This window comes from Eumetopias jubatus, unplaced genomic scaffold (assembly GCF_037043125.1).
Source record: "Eumetopias jubatus isolate StellerSeaLion01/CBP00866 unplaced genomic scaffold, mEumJub1_p1.0 scaffold_2, whole genome shotgun sequence".
Classification (NCBI taxonomy): domain Eukaryota; kingdom Metazoa; phylum Chordata; class Mammalia; order Carnivora; family Otariidae; genus Eumetopias; species Eumetopias jubatus.
Window position 1 is genome coordinate 201,005,569 of NW_028274808.1, and position 27,715 is coordinate 201,033,283.

General features: G+C 55.9%; 2 protein-coding genes across 2 annotated transcripts in view; one reads left to right on the forward strand and one right to left on the reverse strand.

Moving 5' to 3' along the window:
• The window catches only part of CFAP99 (cilia and flagella associated protein 99), a 38,652-nt gene extending 18,865 nt beyond the window's left edge, over window positions 1-19,787 (reverse strand). The window contains exons 1-4 of the mRNA XM_028089723.2: window positions 19,618-19,787; window positions 11,745-11,872; window positions 1,793-1,937; window positions 877-971 (exon numbers count right to left, since the gene is read on the reverse strand). Of these exons, the coding sequence (XP_027945524.2) occupies window positions 877-971; window positions 1,793-1,937; window positions 11,745-11,855 (351 nt within the window). The 5' untranslated portion in view covers window positions 11,856-11,872; window positions 19,618-19,787. The remainder of the gene's footprint in view (window positions 1-876; window positions 972-1,792; window positions 1,938-11,744; window positions 11,873-19,617) is intronic.
• Window positions 19,788-20,401: 614 nt separating this feature from the next.
• Window positions 20,402-27,715, forward strand: part of ZFYVE28 (zinc finger FYVE-type containing 28) — a 109,402-nt gene continuing 102,088 nt past the window's right edge. Inside the window, exon 1 of the mRNA XM_088021263.1 lies at window positions 20,402-20,478. Coding sequence (XP_087877389.1) covers window positions 20,440-20,478 — 39 coding nt within the window. The 5' untranslated portion in view covers window positions 20,402-20,439. The remainder of the gene's footprint in view (window positions 20,479-27,715) is intronic.

Here is a 27,715-nt window from a genome sequence, read left to right on the forward strand (position 1 = left end):
GGGCTCCCGAATGCCAAGAACGGAGTTGCACCGTTTTCTGCAGCCTGCCTCTGCTTGCCCAGGGCAGTACCCGGGGTGGGCCCTCAAGGGATTGAGGGTGTGTGCCCTGGCACGGCCCAGACCCTGCCACAGCAGGGATGTCCAGCAACTGTGGGCTCCTAACAGCTGCTTTCCAGGCCGGACCCTCAAGTGTAACAGATCTGATTCTAGAAAAACAGCACAGTTTAGCTTCTCAGTGGAGGCCACCTCGGGGAGCTGGAGGCTTCTGCAGAGCAGGCTGGCCGTCGCTTGGGGTGGCCACAGGAGTGGCCGTCTGTGCTGCTGAGATGAAGCTCAGGCCCCAGCCCTTGTCCGAGGGGTGGCCACACTTTGGGCCTGTTGGGGGGCTGCTCTGTGTAGGGGTGTCCACCAAGCTGAAGCCACACTCTGTCTTGGAGGGCCTTGTCTAGTCAGGGGACCACTACAGACCACTCAAGCCAGGCTCTGGAAAACTGGCTAGAAGGGGAGGCCACGTGGGGCAGTCTCCCAGGAGAGCTTCGTGTGGACTAGGAAATAGGATGCCTCCGTCTGGTCCCCAAAAGAGCACCCTGAGCCGTGGGCCTTGGGAACAGGTCGTTTACTGGGCCGGACCAGGCAGCACAAGAGTTGTGTGTCAGCGTCTGCCTTCGGCTCAGGTCATGATCCCGGGGTCCTGCGATCAAGTCCCGCATCGGGCTCCCTGCTCTGCAGGGAGCCTGCTTCTCCCTCTCCCTCTGCTGCTGCTCCCCCTGCTTGTGCTCTCTCTCACTTGTTCTCCCTCTCTTTCTCTCTCAATGAAATAAATAAAATCTTTAAAAAAAAGGGAGATGCAGGGCAGGTGGTGGTGGGGGGGCTCACCTTGTGCATCTTGTCCACAGGCTGGGCCCGGACAATGTCACAGAAGAGCTGAAAGCCGAGTTCCTCCAGCTGGAACGTGGCCAGGTAGCAGATCACTAAGGAGACAGGGCCGATGAATGTGGGGCAGACCCTCGGGTGTCATCCCCCACACCCCCTAGCATTTGATCCTGGGGGAGTCAGCCAGAGGCCAGGGGCCCGAGGGGTGCGCCTCAGGCCCCACCACCGTCCGGGCGGGAGCTCCACCTGGCGCCCCGTGAAAATGGCAGGATGACACACCATGGCACAAATGTCTCACACAGGTGAGCGTGCGGTGCCTTCCATCCCACTTCCACACACACTAACTCATTTGATGAGTTCTCAGAAATTCCAGAATTTCCCTCGGTAAAAGTAAATCATTCCGGATTTTCGTTTGTTAATTCTGAGAGACCGAATAGCCTCGAGCTGACTGTAACTTGAATGTCCCTGGGCCAGGTGAGGGTCGTCCGCGGGACTGTTGGTCACACCGACTGCTAGGTGGGCCAGTGACGTGCTGCTGACTTGAGCCAAGTGCCCAGGGGCGCAGGCGGGGCCCAGGAGCCAGCTCCGGACCTGGCCTCCGGCCACCAAGCTCAGCCCCCCAGCCCCCCTCAGTCCCCATCCCGTCCCCCTGGACGGGAGCCCTGCGGCCTTTAGTGGGCCTGGAGTCTGTGTCCGTGTCGTCAGGTGGACCCTGGTCCGCCCACTCACAGGCACCCACGAGGACCCAGCGAGGTAACAGGCCGTCGGGAGACCTCGGAAAACACAAGTGCCGCAGAAACAGCAGGAGCCTGAGGAGTGTCCTTTCGTTCCCACTCCACCCGGTCATTATTGCTGCTGCGAGTCTGCGGCCCCCATGCCAGAGACAAGGGCCGCAGGCCTGGCCCGCAGGGACACCTACCCTCGAAGAGGTTGTAGTCGGCCCGTGGGCAGAGCCAGCCGGCCCGCACGTAGAACGCATCTACCACCACGGCCAGCAACTTCCGGTACTCGAGGCACCCGGACAGCACCTCCAAAATGAACGCCTGCTTCTGGAGGCTCAGAGTCTAGAAAAGAAACAGCTGGGAGGGGGCCACGGGCTAGGCCAGGCGTCCCTCCATGCGGGGGAAGAGCTCAGTCAGGGCACTCCCCCCAGAGCAGTGGGCAGAGCCTCAGACCCAGAGGGTCCCCCCCAGGATGTGGTCCCTCGGGTGCTCCTGGATAGTGATGGTGAGCTAGGGGCAAACACAGAAATAAACATGGAAATGATGCATTAAAACAAACGCTCCAAAAGGACAAATATGTGATTTCACAAATAGGAGGCCCCTGGAGGAGCCAGATTCCCAGGACAGAAAGCAGGATGCTGGGGGCCAGGGGCGACGGCGGGGTGGGGCAGCTAGGGTTTCATGGGACAGTGATGGTTGGGGAAGAGGAGAAGGTTCTGGGGAACCTTCTGGGTTGGGATGGCTGTGCAATGTGAAGGTACTTACTGCCGCTGAAGCGTGTGCTTAACATGGTTAAGATGGTAAATTCTACCTCACGTGTGTTTTACCACAATAAGAGAAAAGACGCGCAAGCTCTTATAAAGGTTTCCAAACGAGTCATTAAAAAAGTAAATCTCGGGGCGCCTGGGTGGCTCAGTTGTTAAGCATCCACCTTCAGCTCAGGTCATGGTCCCAGGGTCCTGGGGTCAAGCCCCACATCGGGCTCTGCATCGGGCTCCCTGCTCCGTGGGAAGCCTGCTTCTCCCTCCCCCACTCCCCCTGCTTGTGTTCCCTCTCTGGCTGTCTCTCTCTCTATCAAATAAATAAATAAAATCTTAAAAACAAAAAAGTAACCCCCAAAGGAAAAGAAAACCATAAGGGCGCCTCTGTGGGACTCTTTGGGTATGCAAAGCCAGGCAGGAATTACCAGTAACAGCAGGGACTTTACCCTGGGAGGGGCTGGGGGTCGTGCTGGGGAGACTGCAACACCTTGGGGTTGGTAACCTGGGTTGTCACACGCTACTTATTCAAAAAAGGAATTAAGCTTTTGAAAATAGAAGAATGAAAAAGAACATCCAATATTGCCCGCAGAGCCTTAGCCGGCGGGGGAACAGGTGCTGAGGAGCCTTTCCTGCAAGCAGTCTGGGAACACCTTTCGGGCACCTTATACTCCCATCCCCTTTAACCCAGCAATCACACTTCTGGGGATGGAAGGGAACCAACCAAAATGCAGGAGGTACCCAAATACGACAAGTTCAGGGCATTTCAGAAGAAAACTTTTTCAAGCATTTTTCCCCCTATCGTCTGCCTTACTCTTATCGATTGAACCGTTGGCGGTTTCTGCCTGTGTCCGGCTAGCTGCTGTCATTCGGCTCTCCCGTTGGAGCGGAGGAGTGCCCTAACTTAATGTGCTGGAATGTCAGCCTTGCACAATTCTTTACGCTGAAAGACAAAATGTTTTCTGTTGCTGCTGGACATATATTCCAGGCTTTTCAACTTCAGGAGAAAAAAGAGTCATCATATGTCTTCCTGTGCTGTACATTTTAGACTCGTTCATATATGTGGTATTAAACCTGCCATGTTAATTGTAAGGTAAAGATTTTGCAAATACTATGTTGCATGTGATGCCTAACTGTATCGGTCGGGTATATGTAGTATGTTTATGCCCACTAAATGTTTTACTTCTTTCTGAAAAGAAAAAGAAAGAAGTTCAGGGCAAGGGGAAAGGGTAAGAGCCTAAGTGTCAGTGGGGGGGACGTCACTCTCTCCTGTTGTCCCAGGAGAGCAAGGCCGCCACAGGCACGATGCTCCGTGGAACTGAGGATGCAGCCACAAGACAGTTAATACGGTATGAAGCCGAAGTGTGGACCTGGCCCCTGACAGGTGCAAAGCACATCAAAATAAACTCACCTGCAGTGTCGTTAAAAAAATTGGGGGGGCAATCTATTAGATACATTTTAGTATCTTGTTTTATTTTGAAATTTTTTTATTAGCAGTGAAATTTTCCTATGTTTATTGGACATTTATTTGTACTTCTGTGAATTATCAATTTACATTCTTGGCTAACTTTTTATTGGGACAGTATTTTTCTTAACCATTTTTATGAGCTCTATTTTTAAAAAGATTTTGTTTGAGAGAGAGGGAGAGGGAGGGCACAAGCAGGGGGAGCAGTAGAGGGAGAAGCAGGCTCCCCACTGAGCAAAGAGCCTGATGTGGGACTCGATCCCCGGACCCTGGGATCACGACCTGAGCCGAAGGCAGACGCTTAACCGTCTGAGCCACCCAGGCGCCCCTATGAACTCTTTATAGAGTAAGGCAATAAACATGTTCACTAATAGGATAGTTATTTTTGTGAGTTTGTAATTTGCCCTTTAACTTTGTGTAAAATATTTTTCGGCACACAGAGCACACAGGGGTTTCTCTTTTTTTTTTGAGGTCAAATCTATCCTTTCCTTCATGGTTTCTTCCCATTTTCATGCTAAGAAAACAGAGAAACGAGACGACCTGAGGGCTCCTGGACAAGCCACAGGACCTCAGAGAGCCTGTGTCCCCACCTGCGTGCGTGGGACATCTGGATGTTGTCTTGGCAGATGGTGTCATTCCCACCGGCACCACAGGGGCTGGCAGCCCGGGGACCAGGTTCTTCCGTGGGCTCTGCCCCCATGGTTCTGGGCACAGTTTGGTCCTGCCCTTACAGGAGGGACAGCAGGGCGAGGGAAACAACGCACCTCTTCCTGCCACGGCAGAGGTGACCGATGCGCAGCCCCGGGCTGCCCCAGACTTGGGCTCTAAGCCCGGCTCCTCCCAGTGCCTGGACGAGCCCCTGGTAGCAATGTTCTCATGCTAATAGTGCCTGTGGACATCCTGGCTCCCAGGGCCCATCCCTCCCGCCCAGTTTCTTCACTGTCTGCACTTAGCCCCTGGGACGCCTCACCTAGCCGGCCCTCCCTGGACTCCAGAAAGTTCCGTCTGTTCCTGCTCCTCCCCCCACTCGTCTGTCTGGTGGCTGTGTGGGAGGCTGGCCTCCTGGGCTTTGCCCAAACCTGACCCTCCCCAGCCTTCCCATGTCCATAAGCACAACCCTTGCTCCCAGCTGTTCAGACCAAACCCCCGATGCTTCTCTCTGCTCCCTCCCAATGCCTCATGGACAGCTAGGGGAAACCAGCTGCGTTCTGGCTTCTCCGCTTGCCCGCCCTCTATTTCCAACCTGGCCACCAAGCAATTCTTTTAAAATGGAAGTGACATCATGTCTGTCCCTCTTTAGAACGTTCCAGAAGGAGTCCTTACTGTGGCTGGTGAGGCTCCGTCTGAGTCCGTACCCAACCCTGGCCCCACTCCAGCCATACTGGCCTGTCTCTGCTTCTCCAGCATGTCAGATGTCTCCTCAGGGTCTCCGTGCTGGCTGTTCCCTCTGTGTGCAATGCTCTTCCCTGCACACTTGCTCCTTCGCTCCCACCAGGAGTGCTCAGGTGCTCCCTGACCTGGGAGGCGTCCCTGACCTTCCCACAGTCAGACATCGGCTAGCCCCCTCGCCTAGCAGTGCATGTTGGCAGGTGATTGCCCGTCTCTGTGAGAACGTCGCCCCGGTGCTCACGGGAGAGGGACTAGAATGTCCTGCCTCTTTGGGCCGTGGCGGGGACCCAGAGACCTCGCTGAGTGCAGGCTGGGCGCAGAGCGGGGTCTCCGTCCCGCCAGGCTTCTGTGTCCACTTCCCTGCACGGGCCTCTAACTCCCGGGCTGTGCCCACACCAGGCAGGCTCTCTCTGAGGAAGCCCAGGATGGCGGTGCGGGCCGGTCGGAGAGCAATGAGTCAGCGGGGCTGGAGCGAGGCTGCATGACTCTGCAGGATGCCTGCCTCCGAGGCTCAGACAACAGTGACTCTGCTTCTCATTCATTACGTCTGCGTTTGGGAAGTGTGAGTATGTATTTTTAATAAGGTCAGAGCCTTGAGCCTGTGGCTGGAAGCCCTCATGCGGTCAGTCCCCAGGCAAGGAGGTCAGGCAGGGCTGCACGAGGCCCAGGGTCCCGGAAGACGCAGAGCCAGGCAGTAAATGACACCCTGGCCCATGGGCTAGGCTGGGCCTAGGGCCAGGTCCTCACCGCCAGGGAACCCAGCTGGTCACAGAGGGGAGACTGGGGCCTGGTGGGGTGACATGGGTCAGGGGCCACTGAGCTTCAGACCAGGTCCTTCCGGCCAGGCCAGCGAAGGGCTGCTAGGGCTGGGTTGGCCGGGCTGGCCGGGCTTTCTCTAAAGGAGGTAGGGCCGGGGCCAAATTGCAGAGGGGGCCCCAGTACCAGAGCTAAACCTTAACCCCAAACCAGCCTCAGTCACAGAACCCAGAGGGCGGTGGCCACCCAAGGGCCTCTGAGTGTTGTCATACCATTTTGGGCCTTGGTCCAGTTCAGGACTCCCAAGTCCATAGCCCCTGGCCAGCCCCCAGGGAGGGAAGCAAGCCCTTGGATAACAGTGTCACGGACAGTCCTGGGAGGGGGCCAGGCCTGGGGGCAGAGGACCCAGAGGCCTGCAAGTCTGCCCACGTTCCACCATCACCAGCTGCCTCCTGTAGGAGTTGCCAGACCCAGCTTGTGTGCCGGCACCACAGAGTTAGGGCAGAGCGAGACCAGGGTCCAAGGCAGGAGAGGGGCCTGGGTGCAGATTTCAGCACAGGAAGAATACCCCGGGGCCCCTGCTCGTCAGTGATGCCAAGGCTGAAGTCAGGGAGAAAAGCAGAGAGAGGAAGCTGAGGCTGCCAAATGTTGTCGGCACAACCCCTTCTCCTTTTCTCCTGCCCAACAGAAAAATGCTATCTCATCGCAGATGGTGTGCTCAGCTAGAACTTTTCCCAGTCCCCTGCTGATGGAGCCATGTAGCAAATGGCTTTAATCAATGAGATTTAAAGGCCAGTTGCCAGGGGTAGCCTCCAAGAAGGCTCCTAGAAAGTTAGGCAGATTCACCTGGCACCTGCCTTATGCTCTTTGCCTTTCTCCTCTTCTTACCTGGGATATGGATGCAATGCTGGAGGCAGGGCAGCCATTTTGTGACTTCAAGACAAAGGTACATTCTAAGGAGTGCCAAGCAGAGAGGAAGAAGAATGCATTCCTAATGGCACCCCAGAGCCGCTGAGCCCACCCTACACTGCCCGTCTGCAGACTGCTTCTTATGTGAGCAAAGATACCTCTGATTTCTTCAAGCCATTGCTTTTCAGGATTTTCTCAGAGCCAAACACTGTTTCCCAACAGATACAGGTCTAAACAGATAGTTCAGACATAGAAACACATACTGTTTCAAAACTCGGGAGCTAAAATAAGAGAAGTGTTGATTATAACTGCCCCCAGTGCCTTTCCCCGCCTATCTGGCAACGATGAAACTAGCTGCGAGCACAGTGTGTAAGCAAGGTCAAGGACACGGTCGGCATGCTGCTCCCTGTGATGGGTCCACTGAGCTGGCTGTGTCCATGGAGCTCACCAGGGCCCACTCTCTCTCAGGGAGAAGCTGCCTCTTCCGGGACTTGACCCCGACTGCAGAAGCACGGGCAGACCAGTCAGCCCCACCATGCTTCTCATCCTGAAACACCGGACACAACCTCTGAGCCCGTCGACCAGGGACAGCTGCCGTGACTCCGTCACAGTCGGGAGGTAGGACGCTCGCGTCCACCAACACAGGGCAAGCCTCCAGGGAAGCTTCAGGGCAAACAGCCAAGTGCAGGACTGTGAGACCATGGGTTACCATCTGCTAAAACTGCTTAAAAATTTTATATAAAAATGATATCGTTTTCATATACGAAAGATACTGTGTAGACGTAATTTTCACCACATGGCAGTATCTCTGCGGGAGAGGCCTGCACGGCCTCTGGAAGGAACCGCAGGACACTGGTCTCTGCTTGTCTCCTGGGAGGGCCAGGGGGAGAGGAAGAGCCCCCACTGGATACCGTTTTGGACCTTCTGGATTTTGGATCTTTGATGTCAATAAGTGAGGCACTGAACAAATACTAAATTAAAAACGATTTCCTGAGCCCAGGCCTTCTGTGAAGCTACCGACCAGAAGAGTAAGAAGGCGTTCCGGGACGCGACCGCCACCGCCGCCGCCGCCCCGCCACCCTCCAGGCAAGGACATGGCTGGTGATATCAGGCCCCTGCCTTCCCCCCTACCCTCCTGCACGAGCCCCCTCCCTTCCCCCTTGCCACCCTCCCCAGCATCTCTCTCCCTGGCGGGGGGCTGGGCTGGGTGCTCGGCCAGGCCTTTCCCCTCCCCACCTCACCCCTGCACTGTCGGACTGAGCAGCTGTCCAGTACGTCTCCTGCCATCCCCGTGCTGACCTTTCCCTTCTCCCGCTCAGGACTCACCTGCCTGCCTGCCCTTGCCCATGGGCTGCCCAGATGGTCCCGGGATCCAAGCTGCTATGCACTCAGGCTCTGCTTGGCCACCCTGACCACATAGCGCCTGCCCCAGGTCAGGACTCCGCTGTCCCTGGCTCATGCGGATCCTTCTGCCTGAGGAAGCTCCGTTCTCCCCTACCTCCCACCCCTCAGGTACTCTCTCCCAAAGCCAGACCCTTGTCGGAGGTCTGCTGAGACCTCATGGACTCTGTGGATGCCCCAAGCTGCCTGCTCTGCCCAGCACGCCCACACCTCTGTCCCGAAGGCCGGTGTCCATTCTCTGGAGGTTCTTATGCCCACCTGTTCAGGCTGGTGGCCCAGCTGTCATGCCGGCTGGCCACGTGGGGCTCTGGGAGTGTGCGGGAGGGAAAGGAGTGGCCCAGGGCAGGGCCCAGGGAGTAATGTCCCCCAGCGTCCATCCCCCCTACAGGAAACCCTCCAGTCCACCAATGTGGTGCTCTAATGAAACGATGCCTGTTCCAAAGTGACATTAACTGTGGGGGTCGAGCTTGGAGCGTGGAGAGAGGGAGGGGCCCTTCTCATTCCCAGCCCTCCCTGAGGGCTCGGCCGGGGGGCACAGGCCACTTGCTGGCAGCATGCCTGGTTGCTGGTGCCATCACCCTCACGCCCACCTGCCCCTCCTTCCCTCCTCCAGCTCCAGCCAGCTCTTCTGTGCCGCTGTCAGGCCATTCTGGAGACTGGTGCCTAGAGAGGCTCAACGCCCACGTCTCAGCACCTACATGTGCCGTGACCTGTAGACCAATCTGCAGAGAGAAAGTCAGCGCGCTCTTCCCCCAGCCCACAGGTCCTCGGACTTTTCCCCACCCTTCAGCCAGGCTTCATCTGACCACCTGAGGCATCCTCTCCTCTACCTGGTCCCCAGAGCCCAGCATTCCGGCAGCCACCCTGAGTGTGCCACCTGGCCCTTGGTCTCTGCCAGGAGGCTCCCTGTCTATGCAAATGTCCTGGGGCAGCTGTAACAAATTACCACAAACTTGGCAGCTGGAAACAGCAGGAATGACAGAAGTCCAAAACTGAGATGTTGCAAGGTCAGTCCCTTCTTGGGGACCGGAGGGAGAGTCCCCACCATGCTTCTCCCCATGGGGGGTGATTGCAGCAGTCCCGGTGTCTGCAGCTCATAGATGCGCCACTAAACTCTGTCTGAGGTCACAGGGGCCCTCTTCCTTGTGTCTCTGCGTCTGTGTCCAGATTCCTCTCTTCTTATAAGGATGCTAGTCACTGGATTTGGGGCTCCCCCTAAATCCAGTACGATCTTATCTCGAGATTCTTAATTATATCAGCAAAGATGGCGTTTCTCAGTGAGTCACATTCACAGGTAGCCAGCAGTTAGGACTTCAACTTATCTTTTTTTGAACTGAGAAACCTGCCCTCCACCAGTCGGCCAGTCCGTTTCTGTGCCGGATCATTCTCTTCCAGGTGACAGTCTTGAGCCTTGGTCTAACAAAAGCAGTGGATTGCACCAATTTTCTGACAGCTGGAGACAAGGGTGTGTTGTCCCAACTGTTGGGACTCGAGCTGCACATTTGAAAGGATCTGGGAGGACCAGCGTGTCAGAAAACTCAGCTGCCTCTCCGCCTGATGTGAGCATCGGCGCCCCTCTTAGGGATGCCGGGCAGCTCCCCGGGGCTCGGTTGGGGTGCTGGTCTCCCCCCCAACAGAAACGCACACAGGGGGGCATCACGCAGGGCTCGCTGGTAATAATCTATTGGTTGTGGGGAAAAACACCCCACACTATTGTTGTAACAAACCCAACTTTCTGTAATGGTTGTTATTGAGAAATGAAGACATTATTAACTCTACTGTTCATGCCGAGCAGGGGTGAAAGATTTGGAGGGGTGCGGGCAGGGGAGCTGGGGGCACAGCAGACACACCAAGGAGCCTTCTTGGAAGTGGAAGGTGAGAACCTTGGGTGAGGTCTTTCTTTTAGGACGAGAGGAGTTAACAGCAGTCATGGCTGCCGGGAAAGACCCGAGGTGGGCAGACAGACACGCAGCCCTGCCCGGGAGCGGTCGAAGGGGCCGGGCTGCAAGCGGGCTCTGGGGAGGCCGGTTCTGCTTGGGGACAGGGCACTGTGGCCTGGCACCTCCCCCCCGTGCCGAGGGTCTCAGGGCAAGAGCTCAAGAGATGGGTGCAGGGGTGTGGGGGGACGGACCCCTGCCCAGTCCTTTCCTGAGTGACACTGGGGAGCGGGCACCGGGTCAGCAGCCAGGCTTTCTCTCGTGGGAGTCTCTGGTTGCTGGAAGCCCTCCAGCCTTTGTGTATGCACACCGCCCAGGGCCCCGGGCACTTCGGCAGGCCAATGCCCGTCCACCCTGCCCCCTCTCTGCGTTTTTAGGTTGCTGTACCACAGGCAGCCAAGGAAGGGGGAAAATACCCCACCACACCCCGAGGGAAAGGGAGTCCATCTGTGGCCGGGGGCCCGGCAGAGGCCGCAGCTGAGCAGGTGACGGGGCTGGGGGGTGGCGCCTAGAGGTGGGGCCTGGTCACAGCTGGGCCCCCCGGGGGTGGGTGCCGTGAGTAGCTCACACGGGCCCTGGTAAATGAACACAGCTGCGGCAGCAGCAACTGGAGGCAAACCTCCCGGAAGGAGTGCATTCGCCACCGCGACCCTGCCTTAGCGCGCGTGCAGGCGCAGGTGTTCTCCCTGCTGGATGACGACGGGCAGGCAGTGGGGGGGGGGGTCCCACAGCATTTCCTGAGGCCCCATCCAACAGGGCCCGTGTCCCAAAGTCCTGAAGGCAGGCCCCCACAGTGCATGCTTCTGCAACCCGAGCACCCCCTCGACAGCTGGCCGGCGGACGCAAGGCCAGAGTCCTCCATCCCAGCGAGGCCTCTGAGGGCTGCTGAGGGGCAGGATGTGCTGCACCGCGCTGCTCCCGTCCCACGATCCCGTCCAGCGGACTCTCTGTGTGTGCCTGAAACGGGGTGGCCTGCGGTTGGGGGAGGAGAGCGCAGGGACCATGCAGGGGCACGGGGACATAGCCGAGTCACCGGGGGGAGGCCCCTTATTTCTTCCAGGTGTGGGTCACAAGAGGAAGGAGCTGGGGGCTCCCGTGGGCCTTGCCGCTCTGTGGGAGGCCGCTCAGCTCACTCGCTGCCCGTGCAGAGCTGCCCTGGGGAGGACGCCACTCTCCAGAATGGCGGCTCATCCGAGCTGACTCTTAACCTATTTTCAGTTTTGGATGGTACCGCACAGGCATGTCCCGAGTCGCGGTGCCACTGTTTCTCTTCATGAGACTGGTCTGACGCACATTCTGGACACCAGGAGTGCCTCTTGAGGCACAGAGGGTTTCCCGCCCTGAAGGGTCACCATCGTGACCTACGGTGACATTGAGCATGCCCAGGAGCTGTGCCCAAGCCTTCTCCCCAGGTGGGAAAGAAAGCAGCTGTGAGGAGGGGATTTGATGTTGTTTTGCTAGAAAGTAACTAGCTACATGACATGTGTCACTGGCACACCTCCCAGCGAGCCCTGAGTGGCCACTCTGAACCTACCTGCAGGGCGGTGGATGCAGCCTCCAGGAACTGCTCAGGACTGTCCTTCTCAGGCTTAAATTTATTCAATTGCTCAATGACAGTTTCAATGCATTTTCCGTAGTAGGCCATCTTCCCAGGGCAGGACCCTAAAAGCAAACCACTCCAGGTCACGCCCTCCAGGGCCTCTAGGCTGCCAGGTCAGCAGGTGGCAAAGGCCGCCACAGAACCCTATCAACAGACGGCCGCCCCCTGGGAGCCTGGGGCCTCTCAGAGTAAGGCGTGTTAGAGGGAAAGAGGGACCCCAGCTGCAGTAACCTGGGCCCACTTCCTGGACTGTGTCCCTGCTGGCCTCTGCTACCCGAGGGGCCCGGGCTGGCCTTGGGGAGCCCTCACGCACAGCCCCTGGAGGCTCCCAGTCTTCCCCAAGGTGGCCCCAAGCCCTACAACTGTGCAGGGGTGGGGATGACCCCTGGGGGGTGGAGCTCTGAACATCTGTCAGCCCAGCTGGGGTTCAGTGACAGTTTATGCAGCAGGTCTTGCCCAGAGGGGCGGGTGACCTAATCCCAAAAGGGTGGGGCAAGAAGAGTCCTCGGGTCACCAGATCCAACACCCCCATTTTAAAGATGAAGGACCCAACACCTGGAGAGACTGCACAGTTGGTTAAGTGGCCAGGCCTGGTAGAGGCACTGAACATTCCAGAAACATACTAGCTCCAGGAGAATGGTTTGCCCAGAGACCCTCTCTGGGAGACCTTGGAGAAGCTGCTTGGGGTGGGGCTGGGCTCCCAGGAACTGGTTCTAACAGGTAACCCCCAAATTGCCCTTGGGGGGTGGCCAGGCCCAGCAGAGTCTCCCTCCCCACCCTCCCCTTTGTTTCACCTACTTGAGCAGCACCTCTGGGCCACCCCCCCTGCTGGTCTTCCCAGGCTCCAGTTGTTGGCGGAGCCAAGCTATTAGTGCCCTGGGGACAGTGGGGGCACTTCTCCTCCACCCCCAACAAATTGGGATGGCTCCAGATAGCAGCCCCCAGACCAAGGTCCCCCAGGGGAGACAGCGGAAAAACAAACCATCACTGGGGTCCCCAGGGAGATGGCCGGTCCCAGCTGATGCAGCCGCTGGCTGAGTCCCACCCACCCCCCCCGCAAGGAGAGTGAGGACCAAACGCCCCTGGACACCTCGAAGAACCTCTGACGTGAAACGCTGAAGCAAGCCAGGAAGAGGAGTAGCAGAGTTAAAGTTCAGGGACAACTATACCACCTCCCAAAGATGAGTCATACGGTATCCGAGGAACGAGGAACTGTGGCAGAAAACGGAGTCTTGCAAACGAAAATATGGCAGCAGAACTAAAGATATAAATACAAGAGGTGGAAGGTAAATTTGAGAAAATCTCCCAGAGAGCAAAAAAATGGAAGTCCAGGGGCCCTGGGTGGCTCAGTCGGTGAAGCGTCTGCCTTCGGCTCAGGTCATGGTCCCAGGGTCCTGGGATCGAGCCCCATGTTGGGCTCCCTGCTCCGCGGGAAGCCTGCTTCTCCCTCTCCCTCTGCTGCTCCCCCTGCTTGTGTTCTCTCTCTCTCTCTCAAATAAATAAATAAAATCTCAAAAAAAGATGAAGATACAGAAAGCAGGAGACAAATACACAGAAAACCAGAGAACCACTCCAAAAGGTCCAAGTGCCAATTAACAGGTGCTCCAGAAAGAGAAGAGAAGAATCGAGTGAGAAGATGTTCCAGAGATGAAGGATGGGTTGGTTTCCCTGTGGACAGGGATCCCAAGCGCCTTTTGTCGCCAAGGGAGATAGCAGGTGGCCTCAGAAGGGACAGGAGTGTGGAGTGGCCTCAGATTCCCCAGCAGGGAATCCATCTCTGACCTGGAGAGAAGGATGACGTGGGCAGACAGGCAAGGCCCCCCACCCTTCCTTGGGGAGTGAGCCCAGGAGGGGGCAGACAAGTGACTAGGAAGCAGGAGAATTTCCAGGAAGGTGACAGCAGGTGGCAGGCCAAGGACATCAGAGCCCAGCACATGGGGCTCCAGCAGGAGCCCTGCACCTGGCACAGAGCTGAGTGGGTTTTAGTGAGTGCTCAGGGAAAGAGGCTTCGACACTGCCCTGGTCAAGTTCGGGACCGGTCTGCATCTTCGCCACTCTGCTGGCTGCACACCTGGGCCCCACACCACCCAGCCCCCCAGGCCTGACTTGGGGCTGTCCCCTCAGGGGCTGCTCTGGGCCCAGCCCTAGCTCTGTGGGGACCAAAGCCAGCAAGAACGTCTCTTCTATGTGACCAGGAAAGTCCTCTTTAAACCGAGAAACACACTGAAACCGGCTTAAAGCCCTGATGCCGAGCTCAGGCCCCGGAGACCCAGCCTCAGGAGAGTCTGAATTCGGAAACCAGCCAGTGGTCCTGCAGAAACCAGGGCAAACTGCCGGAGGCAACAGCCGAGACCTGCGGAGGACTCTAGCGTGACAGAGTCCCTATTTCTACATCAGATCTTGCCCCAAAGTGCGCATGAGCAATCAGTACCGGGTGAGCTAGCTCCAGGCACAACCTGGAGGAATCTCAGCGCCAAAGGCGGCACTGAGGGGTGTGCAGCTAGTTCTTTTTCTCCATGTGGGGTCTGGACTCCAGGGAGTGGGGGTCCCTCCCTGGGGCCTGGCTTGCAGACTGAGGGAATGCCGGGCCTGGGGGACCCTGGAGGAAACACTGACTCTGGTGAAGTCCTGGAAAAGACTTATTTCTATGGTTTGCAATCTTTGCCCTAGCAAGATCGGGGTTTTCTCCACCTAATGCAGCTAATGGACAAAGGGACATCCTATTTTATTAAGTAGGCTCCATGTCCAGCATGGAGCCCAACATGGGGCTTGAACTCACCATCCCAAGATCAAGACCTGAGCTGAGATCAAGAGTCAGATGCTTAACCGACTGAGCCCCCCAGGTGCCCCTGACAAAGGGACTTTTTAAAGGCCACAGAAAGTGGTGGCCACCCCTCCTCACCCTGACCACCCCTCCTCTGGCATCAGAGGCTTTGCTGGGCATGATGGAGCTTGGAAGCCTAGAGGCCGGCGGGCTGCCCGTGGCTCCTCGGGATGAACCCCTCCTAATTGGTTTCTTGGGTTCATGTAAACCCTTTTCCCCCGGGGCCCGTGTCTGAGAGGCTGTGGGACATTTCCAGGTGAGGATCACCCAGTCTGGCTGTGTCAACTAGCCATAACCCCCCTTACCAGGTCTCCCAGGCCTGGCCCTCCATCTTACCCCCCAGCACATCCCTTGTCCTTCCAGACAGGTCTTCGGGTGTAGGGGGAAGGCAGGAGGACCTAAGGCCTCTGGTAGATCCGACAGGGGGCGATGTTACGCTCTGAGGGGAAGGAGGTTAGGGGAGGAGTGGTCTCAGGTCAATGGATCTCCTGCCACTAACAGCCATCATGAACAAATCCCCCCAAGTTCTCAGCTCCTGGGGGACCCAGCCGGGTGTCCTCTCCCTGGTGAGCTCCTAGGTGTCTCACAACACCGAGTGCAACCACAGCCCCTTGGAGCCTGCCTTCCTCATCCCCCAGCTCTTCCCTTCTCTGTGCCTCCTCTGAACTCGTCCAAACTTGCATGACACCTCCGTGAGCAGCTGGCACAGGACCCTGCTTTCCTGCCTCTGAGTTCTGGTCCTTAACCAGAGCTGGCCCCCAGCAAGAGCCGCAGACATCTCTGTGGGATGAACGACAGGGCGCAAAAATGTGCAAAAGGACCCAGTACCCTAACTGGTACTCTTAGTTTTAATCTGAAAGATGGCTTTGACATCCAGAGAGAGACCTCCCCAAAGATCATATTAGTGCTTTTTTTTTAAAACCTGTGCTCCCACAAATCCTATAGTTCAACAGAGTTCAGTTTTACAATGTTTCACTTAACTGGAGGATAACAGATACCACAACAAGATTTACTAAGCGAGTAAATGTGGAAGAAAACAAACCCCATGTTGAGTTGGGGGCTGAGGTAGGGGGTCACGCTCCCCAACCCCAGGGAAGATTTCCTGCCCACGGAGCCCGAGGTCCAGGCTGGTTCTAAAACTCTGCCAATAGCCTCTCTGCCCGATTCCCGATAACATCTCAGGGGGAGCCATAACTGGGTGAAAGAGGCACCATGTCAACATAATAAAGGAAAATAACATTTACACATTCCAGAGCTCACAAGGAAATGAATGCAACTAGTAAAAAGTCTGTTTTTATAGAAACAATGTTAGGGATGCAGGTTTTTTTTTTTTTTTTTTATCGCTCCTGCTGACCATCACTTGGGGGCGCTGCCCTGGGATGGGGTCTGGCCCTTGACCCTACCTTTCTGCATCTGCTCTGAACACAGCTCAGCCTGGGGGAACCACGTACAATCAGGAAAGGGCTCCCTCCCTCCAGCACCTGATGTGGGCGGTCTGCATGCATGGGAGCTGCTCCTGGGCACAGGATGACTTCCCTGCCCTCCCTCCTGTCCCAGAGCTGGAACATTCTGGAGAAAGCATGCTCCAAGAGGCCCTTTGGTGATGACGCAAGTCCACGAAGAGCAAGAGAACCACCCAAGGCATCCCCTCAATCCAGAGCGGGCCTGGATGGAACAAACTGGAAGCAATGACTGCATGCACCAGGTGGCAGCTGCAGAGGGGACTCTATGGGGGGCTGTGGGGAGGAGAGGGGAGTCCCTGGCTCACTGTCAGGCCCAGGGCTCCTGGGGCAGGGGCTCTGAACCCCCACCTTGGCACAGAGCCGCTGCGCAGGAGGGTGGACATCAGGGAAAGAGACCTTGGAGTTCTGCATTCTCACTGAAATTAGCCTATGAGCTTAGTCAACATAATGACATGTTTGGGTGGGAGACAGGCAGTAAAGGCACCTGATTCTGATGCATGCTCTTAGCTCCTCAGCTTTGTTTTAATGGGGTAAAACCAGATATGTGGGAAGTAGCATCCAATTCCCAACATTTAACTCCCCTAATCAAGACTTGACTGTCTCATATTTAAGGAAACTTTAAAGGTGGGCTGGACCAAAGCTTCTCTTTTCTTAGCAAATCCTTTGTAGAAAGGAATGAGATCACAGGAGGTTTAAATTCCATCAGACACAAACCAGTTCAACACTCTCAGCCACTAGAGAGCCTTCATTTACATAGATACCAAATGTGCACTAATTCAAATATATTCTTTCCTTGGTTTTTGATTCTGAATAAAAGTCTCTGAAGGATTTTTGCCAAGTCATGCTCTGATGGCTTGTGCTCAAAGTACAGACCCACACGGTAGGTTTTGCTGGTTGCTTTTTAATCTCCACTCCCCCTTTCCTCCTGAGTACAAAACACTGAGTTTTAGTTGGGTTTATTGCTGCCCAGCCGAAAGATGACATTTTCTAACCTCCCTGGCAGCTGGGTATGCCATGAAGTGCAAGAGTGTGAGATTTCTGGAAATTCTTTCTGAAAGGCAGAGGCATATACGCTTCTTCTCTTTTCCATCCTGCTGCCTGGACTCAGGGAGTGATGGCAGGAATTTGGGCAGCCATCTTGGACTGTGAGGAAACATGTTCAAGATGGCAGAGGAGAGGGGCGCCTGGGTGGGTCAGTTGTTAAGTGTCTGCTTTCAGCGCAGGTCATGATCCCAGGGTCCTGGAATCAAGTCCCACATTGGGCTCCCTGCTCAGCGGGAAGCCTGCTTCTCCCTCTCCCACTCCCCCTGCTTGTGTTCCTGCTCTCGCTCTGTCTCTCTCTGTCAAATAAATAAATAAATCTTAAAAAAAAAAAAAGATGTCAGAGGAAGAAGCGAGAAGAGTCCAGTCCCTGACCGCTTTTTGTGGCTGCTATACCTTCCAGGATTGCCTCCCCCATTAACCTCCTTTATGGAAACATGAATAATCTTTTTTGGGCCGCTGTGATCTTGGGGTTTTTCGTTACATGCAGCTGAATCTAATCCATAAAAAAATTTTTTTAAAGATTTTATTTATTTATTTGAAAGCATGTGTGTGAGAGAGAGAGAGAGGACATGAGCAGGGGGAGGGGCAGAGGGAGAAGCAGGCTCCCCAAGAGCAGGGAGCCCAATGTGGGACTCGATCCTGGGACTCCAGGATCATGACCTGAGTCGAAGGCAGCCGCTTAACTGATTGAGCCACTTGGGTGCCCCTAAAAAATTTTTTAAAGATTTATCTATTTTAGAGAGAGAGAGAGAACAAGCATGAGCAAGTGGGGGGAGGGTCAGAGAGAGAGAGAGAAGCAGACTCCCTACTGAGTGGGGAGCCGGACCCAGGGCTGTATCCCACAACCTATGAGATCATGACTTGAGCCAAAACCAAGAGTTGATGCTTAACCGACTGAACCACCCAGGGGCCCCTAGGTGAACCTAATCTAATTGATACACCAACTTCCCTGAGGCCAGCCCTCCTTCCAAGCACAGTTTTAAACTGGGAAGCATAGGAGGGAAGACTCGGCACAGCCGCAACTTTGTCCGCAAAGTTGGACAAGGACAGAGCCATAGAGAACAGTCCCCCAAGTTCCTACCCCGAGTTCTCATGCTAGAAGCACTGGCTGGGGAGGAGCGGGTCTTCCGGGGGGAAGATGGAGAGTCCATTTGGACATGTTGCATTTGGGGGGAGTTGTTAGACTTCCATTGGCAAAGAATAGGGAAAGGGGTCTGCAGTCCCAGGGCGATGTTCAGGCTCGAGATACAAGTTTTGGAAAGCTCAGGAGAAAATGGTTTTTTATCAGACCTCGTGACTGCAGAAGGTCACCCAGGGAGGGAGTGGAGAGAAGAGTTTCCAAGGACTGAGTCCCGGGGCTCTCGTGTTAGGAGGCTGGGAAACAGAGGAGACCCCAGCCAAGAAGACTGAGAAGGAGCAGCCACAGGAGGAGAGGCAGGGAGTGCGATCTGTTCCAGCCAAGCGAGGATGGTGTGTTCAGGAGGAGAGCACTCAGCTGAGATGCCCGCTGCTAACAGTTCCAGGAAGAGATGGGGCTCTGATCACTGGACACAGCAACATCGGGGTCAAGGATGACTTTGATGAAGAACTTTGGAGGAGAAGTTGGTGAAAATCTGATCGAGTGGGCTCCAGAAAGAAGAGGCAGAAAAAATTGAAGATTAGAGGCAACCCAGGGTGGGGAGGGATTTGCTCCTAACGGAGCAGCGATTGGGTAGTAGCTGGAGGGGTGTGGGGAAGATCAACCAGGCACTCAAAAATGAACATGGCCCGCCACTAGCACGCAAGGAAATCTCCGAGGCTGCCTGCGTCCAGACTCATCGACTCTCATAGGCTAAAGAGGTCAGGGATCCAGAACAATCAGAGCACATAGCCCCTGGGCCACTGATGACATGAGTCTCAGAGAATGAGTTCTCTACCAAGGGAGACATTCCTTCCGTTTCCTGCACCCCAAATCTGCACATTTCAGAAGACCTAGAGAAATGGTGCTGGGTGGGGGCAGGGGAAAGTGCGAAGCTGCTGGGGGAGTGCTGTCCTTGATCTAGATCCCCTTCCTACAGCCAAGAGCACAGCAATTTCTCCAGCTGTCAATGGGAATTTAAGTGTTTTGTATTCAATACATCTGTTTTTAGCTCTCTGCTTGATACATAATAGGTTCTTAGATTTTGGTGATTGTCTTTATGGATCCAAATTAGGGCACGGTTGGGGGAGTAGTGAATATGGGAGAAAATCTTTTTAAAAAGCACCGTTTATTGTGGCGATTTTAAAAAACAAAACAAGACAAAAAAACACCGTTAACTTTAATCAAGGAGCTGGGAAGAAGCCCAAAAAGGTGGTCAGCCAAAGCAAGATGAGAAGCAAGGAGGATGCGCACTGCCTGCAGACCATGGGAAGCTGCTGGAGAGAGGTGCTGATGCTGAGGGGACGCGCCTCGCCCTCCTCCCTATCGGCTCCCACCTGCTCCCTTCCCACCTCCTACCTGTTGGTCGGCTTCGTGGGCGCTCCTGCCGCCGAACCTCCCGTCCCACTCCCACCCGCCGCCACCGCAGATGCCAGGGCCAGCGGGTGAGGCAAGTCTCACGAATCCAGGCGGGTCCCCGACTTCACTCCGGCCCAGCCAGGACCTCCGCCACCGGCCGGGGCAGGGGGTGTGCCCAAGAGTGCAGTTTGGATGTCGTCACCTAGCAACCGGCCGCAAGCACCGGAGCTGCCAGCGGAAAGACTACACGCCCCAGAATGCACAGCGCCCGCTGTGCGCCAAAGGACGCCGCGCCCAGGGCCCCGCCTCCCCGCAATCCTCCGTCGGGACTTGTAGTTTTTCGCCCTTCCCGGGAGCGCCGGGTCGCCCTCCGGCGGGGAGCGCGCCTCGGGCGGGGCGCGGCACGGCGCTGCGGGATTGGGCGGCCTCGGATGCCCGCGGCGGGCAGGGGGCTCGCTGTGCTTCGGCGCATGTGCGGCGCGCGGCGCGGTGGCCGGCGAGTTGCGGGGTGTCAGTGAGCCGCGAGGAGCCGGCGCCCCCGTGCCAGCGTCTGTGCGCCCGCTCGCCCACCCGTCAGCCCGCAACCGGGCTGCGAGTCCGCGCTGCGCGCCGCTCGCGGAGCATCTCCGGCCGCGCACCTGCCCCGCGCACCTGTCCGCCGCCCTCTGCCGGGCCCTGCGCCCGGCTCCGCTAGCGCCAGCCGCCCAGGCACCGCGCGGGCCCCGGCCCGGCCCTGCCCCCGCGTCCGCCCCGCTCCGCAGCCGGGCCGGGCGCAGCGCTGCGGAGGCGAGGGCCGCGGGTCCGGGTTCGCGCGGCGCGGCGATGATGAACAGGTTCCGAAAGTGGCTGTACAAACCCAAGGTGAGCGCCTGTCCCTCCCTGCCCGGACAGACCCCTTTCCCTGTGGTGACTGGCCCTCTCTCGCCTGCCGCCGATACCGCCCCCTCCCCCCGCCACTCTGAGACCCGCACGCACAGTCGCGGGACCCCTGCGGCGGGTGCCGCCTCCCCCACCCCTCTCTAAGCCGGGTCCTGGACCCTCCTGCTCTCTCGCGCCGACCGGGGTGCGCTTTCCCCCCACTGCCCGAGACCAGGACGCTCCCCGTTCCCTGCTCATCCAGGTCCTGCTTGAAATCCCGCTCGCACCTCGCGGTCCCCGACCCGCAGCTCGAAGCGGACCCCTTCCTACTTACCCTGGGTCCTGGAAGGACCTTTCCATCTCTCTTCCCTGCACGGGGGTACCCCCTCGTTCTTCTGCCGGCCCCCGTTATCCTGGGCCCAGAATGTACCTCCCAGCTTCCCGCCGCACTCCGGAAGAGACCCTCTCCCCACTCCCCCAGGTTCTGGAGGGGACCCCTTTTTTCCTCTCCCGGGGTCCCGGACGGACCCCTCCCACCCCATCCCACTGCCCCCGCCCTGCCCTCCCGAACCAGCGCTGATCCGCTCCTTGGCCCAGTCCTTGGCCCGTGCCCACCGCGTGCTCTCGAATCCAGGACGGGTGCCCTCCTCGGCCGCGGGGTCGGGGTCCGGACGGCGCGCCCCGCGCCTCGTTCGCTGCGCCAGTCGCACTGCGGGCGCTGCGTCCTCGCCGCCTGCCGGGGCTCGTGTCCGCTGTGGCCCGCGCGGGGCCGGGGGCGGTGGTGCCGGGTGCTGGGCGCAGGGTCCCCGGCCGCAAGCGGGGGGCCGGCGCAGCGGGGAGGGCGGGGGCGCTGGGGTCCTGGCTGGGGGCGATACCGCTCGGGTGGGGTCACCGCGGCGACAAGGGACATGGAGGCCGCAGTGTCACTGACCGATCCGAGGAACCCACTGCTCCCCCGGGGGCTGACCACTTTCCTGGATCCGGCTTCCCCGCCCTCCCCAGCGTGGGTGGGCTCTCAGAGTGGGGGTTTCTTTAAATCCGTGCCCTCTGGGTGCGCCCATTCGGGGGAGGCAGCAGGTCCGTTTGGGAGACGGGCACCGGGGTCCTGAGGCGAGCCCAGAAACCGCAGGGTTCGTGCTTCGCGGTCTTTGGGGTCAGAGAGTTCTCCGGAGTGTTGGGTTGAGTAGGATGCCCGCGGTGCTCCTTGCTCCACCTTGGCCTCACCCGGAGAGGATTGGGGTTCTTCCATGCCAGGTACAGCCGCCCTCCCGCTCCCGACCTTCTTGTCATGTAGCAGCTCCTTGTCAGTGCCACCCTGGTGCTCCCCGCTCTGTGTGTGGTCTGGGGCCCGCCCTGACCTCGGCCATTTTCCACCCAACCCCTGCCGCCCCCCCACCCCCAATCCCAGCGCCCCTGCTGTCCTACTGTAGGTTGTCAGCCTCTGCAGGATATCTGGGCAAGGAATGGCTTTTTGCTTGTGTGACTTTTGTCCCCGGTTAAGGAAAAATCAAGTCTACTTGCCAAAAGGTCATTTCTAGGGTGGGCAGCATTATTTTTCCAGCGTATTTGCCAGCAAGGGCTGGCAGGGAAATGTATCACTGGTCAAGTAACCTTCTGGTATTTCCAAAAAAACTTTTGTCAGGAGTCCGGAGGCTCTGGGATGCTTTTCCCAGCCGTGGCTCTGCAGTGGCCTTGTTTCCAGGATCACGTAACTGTATCATATTGTTGGAAGGGAAGGAAAAGTAATTGTGGGCTCTCTGTTTCACTAATAACTGCGTACTTTCAGTGGCCCTGCCTGTTTCAGTTTAGGGGAAAGTCTTTAAAAGTGAAAAATGATATTGCCCTTGAGCTTATGCCCCAGAATTGAGAACGGCGTCCCTAGTGTTCCCTTCCAAGGCAAGCTCCAGCGGCTGGCCAGGGCGAGGTGGACAGTCGTGATGGAGAATCAAGCTGTAGGAAAACGGAGAGGTAATGGTTCATCTTGTCTTCAGTGTCATCTCAGATCATGTTGTCTGATATTTGTCCCTGACCCTTGGACTCAAAGACACATCTGCATCTGAGATCTTTGCGTCTGGCCATGATGTGGTGCCCTGCGGTCAGCTTGAGCTTGGGCAGTCTCTTGTTTGAGATCTGTCTTCGGAGTTAAATATCTTGATTGTTTGAAGGGTTGGAGTATGTTAAGTCACCCCAGTAGCCTTTCATTTTTCAAACCAAAGCTCAGACTTTTGTCTTGGATTATGAATTGAATTTTAGGTGTCCCCTACCTTTCTGATTTAACCCATTTGGCACAAGTGAGCACAGAGTCAGTCCCGGGAAGATTCTGGGCTGGAAGAGCAGAAGTGTGAGTGTTAGCTGTGGGGGGATGTGTCTGGGGGAGACTATTGCCTGCAGTTAGGATTTTTCCCCCCACTTTTTATTTAGATAGATACACAATTCAAACTGCATTCTTGCTATAATCCCTGCTTTGGTTTAAAACTGAACACTGAGCTGCTTGTTCATTGCAATGCAGTGGAAAATATTCTGAAGCCAAAAATATTCATTGTTCTTGCAGTTCTAAAAAGCATTTAGAAATGCTTTAAAACATTCTGACACTTAAAATTTTTGATATCTGAATCATTAATAAGTACCTCAGTTGAGTAAAAAAAAACAACCTGACGTATAATATACGTGTTTAACATTAAAATGACATTACCTATCTCTCATTTTTCCATTTATTTTCTTTAAGGCAGACTTTTAAACCTTATGATTTTTCTTCATGTAAAGTGTTCAGATTTGTCAGTATTACCTGGACGGTAAAAGCTGCGTGCTTATCAGCCTGTCCTTCTTTGTGTTGTTGGTAGTGTGCTTTTTTGGCTTTTGTTTAGGGAAAGTCCTTCCAAGAAAGAGTTTAACTTTATTTTTTTTTAAGATTTTATTTATTTAATTGAGATAGAGACTGAGAGAGAGAAAGAGAGAGCACAAGCAGGGGGAGCGTCAGGCAGAGGGAGAGGGAGAAGCAGACTCCCCGCAGAGCAAGGAGCCTGATGCAGGGCTCCATCCCACGACTCTGGGGTCATGACCTGAGCCAAAAGCAGACACTTAACCCACTGAGCCACCCAGGCGCCCCAAGAGTTAACTTTAAAAAGGTGAAACCTTTTGGAAAAGTGGGTGTCTTCATTTGAGAGAAAAATATTAATACTTATATTTCTTGCTGGCTTATAAGTTTCTTGCTGATGCCTGGTCACTGTGCTGAGGGGTGAGATGGTGGTGTCGTGGAAGGGGGTCCCACACTAGGCCCAGCCAGGGTGTCCTGGCCACCGTCAAAGAGCATCCTCATGATGGTACAGGTTAAATTTGGGCTTTCCATCTTTGAGGAATAACTGCTGGGTGGGCAGGTGATGCTGTCCAGCTGGATGGGGATTACCATGCTCAGCCATGCACCCCATGAAGAGCTCTCATCTGTACCCCAAGCCACTTCTGGGGTGTGGGTCATTAACTTTCCTGGTAAATACAGTGCTTTAGTGGGTAATGTTTATCTGGAAACTTTCAGTATTCTGGGTTCAGGTTAGAGATGAAATGGCCTTCTTAAAGTGAAGCCTGAGTAATGGGATGGGTGTGTGTGCCTTCTGTAAGAAGGACTCTGCGAACTTTGTGAAGTGGGCCTGGGTGCACACCCAGGCGGGGTGTTTGTGGAACTTCCTGTCGGTGGCTGTGGACTTAACCCAGCCTCAGTGGGCTAGGGGCTCCAGAGCCCTGCCCGGGGTCCCTCCTGGTTTCCAGAGTCCCTGGCCACCTGGTCATGGGCATGGAGCTGGCCCTCTGTTCCTTGGCCACCTGGCAGAGGAGGGGGCCGCACCCTGGGATTGCAGTGGCAGGTGGGAATCCTCCAGGGATTAAACCAGCCGGTCTCGGGGCCCCAGGAAGGACCCGGGTTTGTTCTGCATGGCCCCCCAAGGTGCACAGATGCTGCGTAGCCCAGCCGTCCTTTCAGGGCTTCCCTGCAGAGGCCTGGAGAAATACAACTGAGGCATCAGCAAGCCCCAAGGCACAGAGCACCATGGGAGGGCCTGCAGTGGAGGCCGGTGAGATGTCTGGTCTTCCCTTCACTGGGGTCCTGCTGCCTCTGGTCTGAGAGGGCAGCCTTGGCATGTGCCTCGATTTCTCTGTTGGAGCCTGGTGCTGGGTACAGACACTGTTTCAGGGGCTTGGGGTTTTAATGCGAACATGCAGCCAGGCTGCTGACGGATTGGTTTTCAGCTGATAAACTCTGAGGGCTCAGCTACAGCTGAGGCCGTCCTTGGGGTAGCTCACTTCTCTCTGTTTCTCTCTGAGGTGAGCTACTGGAAAGCCAGCGTTCTGGGAAGCCTGGCCACGCAGTCTGTGCCAGGGCTGAGTTCCATCTACCAGCATGTGCCTGGAAGAGAGGGGCTCAGGGCGTCCTGGGAAGGATGCTCGGCAGTGCTGAGTCACAGCAGGCTTGCCTGGCCCACACACCCATCTCTGTCATCCCTGAATTCGGAAAGCACGGGCCCCTCCCCGAGAGCCCTCCCTCCGATGTATCAGCACTGGGAGGCCTCAGGCACATGGGAGGGCCTCAGCGGTCCCCTGGCCCTGCAGGTGGCTTGCCGAGCCCACCCGGCCAGGCAGGGGGTGACTCAGTAGGAGGCTCCCGTCTCACTTCCCAGGCTTTGCCGTGTTCCTGTGTGTGGCCTCACACGCTAGCTCTGTGCCGTCGCCGTTTGCAGGGCAGGGAGAGGCTGAGTGGCTAACGGATGGTGAGTGTCCGTTCTCTGCCAAGTCTGATGTCATCAGTTAGGGGTCTGCAATTTACAATCAGAGCAGTATACTAATGGGAAATGTCTGATAGGGTTTCTGTTAAATGGGCGAGTCACAGGCAGGGAACCTTTAGCGTTGCCTAACTGATATCTGGTCTCAGGGTCCAGCAGGTCAGCGCACTGCCCCCTGCTCTGAACGGGAAGCCTGCTGCGTAATTTTGTTCGACCTTAAGAAGAGATGGGTAATTTTAGGATGCTTTAGTGCCTCTCCTAAAGCTGCCAGGAATTCCCAGAACACCAGAGATGCTTCTTTTAAATGTGTGAAAATGCACATCTAAGAGCCTATAAATGACTCAGTGGTCATCTGCAATTTTCGGTGGCGTAGCCGTGTTTTGTTTTGTTGCCATTGATGGCACTGGGTCACCATGGCTCCTGAGGGGTCTGCATGCGCCCACGCAAAGGTGAGTGATGGGGAGCACTCCCGGTTCAGAGGAAAATGGGTACCCGGAGTGCGTGTGCGGCAGTCCCCTCCCGTGCCTCACTGGCCTGTCTTGGCTGCCCGCTATGACCTGTGTGTCCAGTGTCGAAGCCGCAGACAGGGCAGCAGAGGCTTCTGGGAATCCCCACCCCTTCCTGCCCAGCCCCGTGCCTCAGTTTCCCTGTTTGAGGTGGGGAATTTGAGGAGATCATCTCTGACCGGAGCTCATAGGAATGGCTCAGGAAATGACCGCTGTCCATGTCAGCGGCGCTCTCGGGCGTTGAGTGAATGCGGGACCACGCGTGGGGCATTTTATGGAGTCTGCTGTCACTGAGGTTTCCAGTTACTTCCAGGTCAGCTTGAGAGTAACACTATCTTAAAAGGTGCATCCTGCCTCCCCCACCCTCCCTTTCTGTGGCACGTTGGGTACTGGGTTGCTGGGAACAGGCCCTGATTCAGGACACCTCAGGCATCCTGCTGGGCCTCATCACAAATAATGACAATGATGCATAATAATGACCCCGCCTCCTGTGCCCTCCCTGGGGCTGAGATGCAGCTGTGTCCTCATCTACTGCCTGGCTTTGCCTCTCCAGTGAGAATCCAGGGCCGAATTTCAGTCTGTGCAGGCATCAGTGGGCTCCACCATGTCAGGTCTGGCCTCCAAACCTCTCAAGCCTCCTCTGTTCCTTGGCCCGAGGCTTGGGATCCAGTGGAGGACGCCGGAGCCATGGCGTAGCCAAGGCTGGATGTAAGTGACAGCTCGGGGATAGAGCTCTATTGGTTAAGGGGCTGAGGTCTTGGGGGTGCTTGTTAACGATTGCTATTCCCTGTTTTACAAATGAGATCTCAGACACGAGATGTTAACCTTCGCAGCCAGGATGAGGGCAAGCTAGGTTTGAACTCCGGTCTGTTTGGCCCCGGAATTCGCAAGCACCTCTGTCCTGCGCTGTGTGTTTCCTGCAGGAAGGAACCGAAGCTGTCATAGGTGTTTACATGAGTCCCATTTGATGAAACAATTGCTTTTGTACTTTTCACAGTTGGATTGCAAAGAAACTTAGATATTGATGGGCAATTCAAGTGTTTGAAGGAGGAAGACAAAAATGAATGGATTTTTTTTTTACTGATCTGACTAGATTAAGCAGAAGTAGAATAGAACGTTTCATATTATGGTAATTTATGTAGAGTAGTTGGGTAAGATCAATGGAAGGTTTTTTCCTTCTTACAGTAAGTATTTTGAAGCTCTTCCATTTCTCCTTGTTTTGTGCTGGGCGGAGGCAGGGGGATGTTGGGGGCATTTCAAGTGGGGCTCCCTTCCTGGCTGAGGAGTCCTTTGAGCTCTGCATGGGGGCTCTGTGAGTCTCTGCCCTGGGGGGTTTGCCAGTGATCTCCCCTGACCATCCCCATGACCGCCAACCATCATACACTGGGTTCTTGGGGAAAACAGGTTTCCATTCCTACCCACTATGGGGACGGTGGCTTTAGGGCAGCCATTTTTCCTTTGGGTTTTTCGTTTTTGAGAATGTTTCCTGTTATTTTTAGGGATATTGTAATTGTAAAAAAAGTCTAGAAGCAGAATCAATTACTTTCATGTCAGATACATTTAAGAATCGTATACCCATGGGGCGCCTAGGTGGCTCAGTCGTTAGGCGTCTGCCTTCGGCTCAGGTCATGATCCCGGGTTCTGTGATCAAGGCCCGCATCGGGCTCCCTGCTCAGCGGGGAGTCTGCTTCTCCCTCTGCCTCTGCCCCTTCTCCCCACTCATGCTTTCTCTCTCTGTCAAATAAATAAATAAAATCTTAAAAAAAGAAAAAGAATCGTATACCCATGTTTATAGCAACATTATACATAATAGCCAGAACGCGCAAGCAGCCCAAACGTTCTGCAACGGTGAATGAGTAAATGAATAAATGAAGTGTGATCTGTCCACAGGATGGAAGGTTATTCAGCCAGGAGAAGGAAATTCAGGTTATAACATGGATGATCTTGACATGCACAGCCGCTGAAATG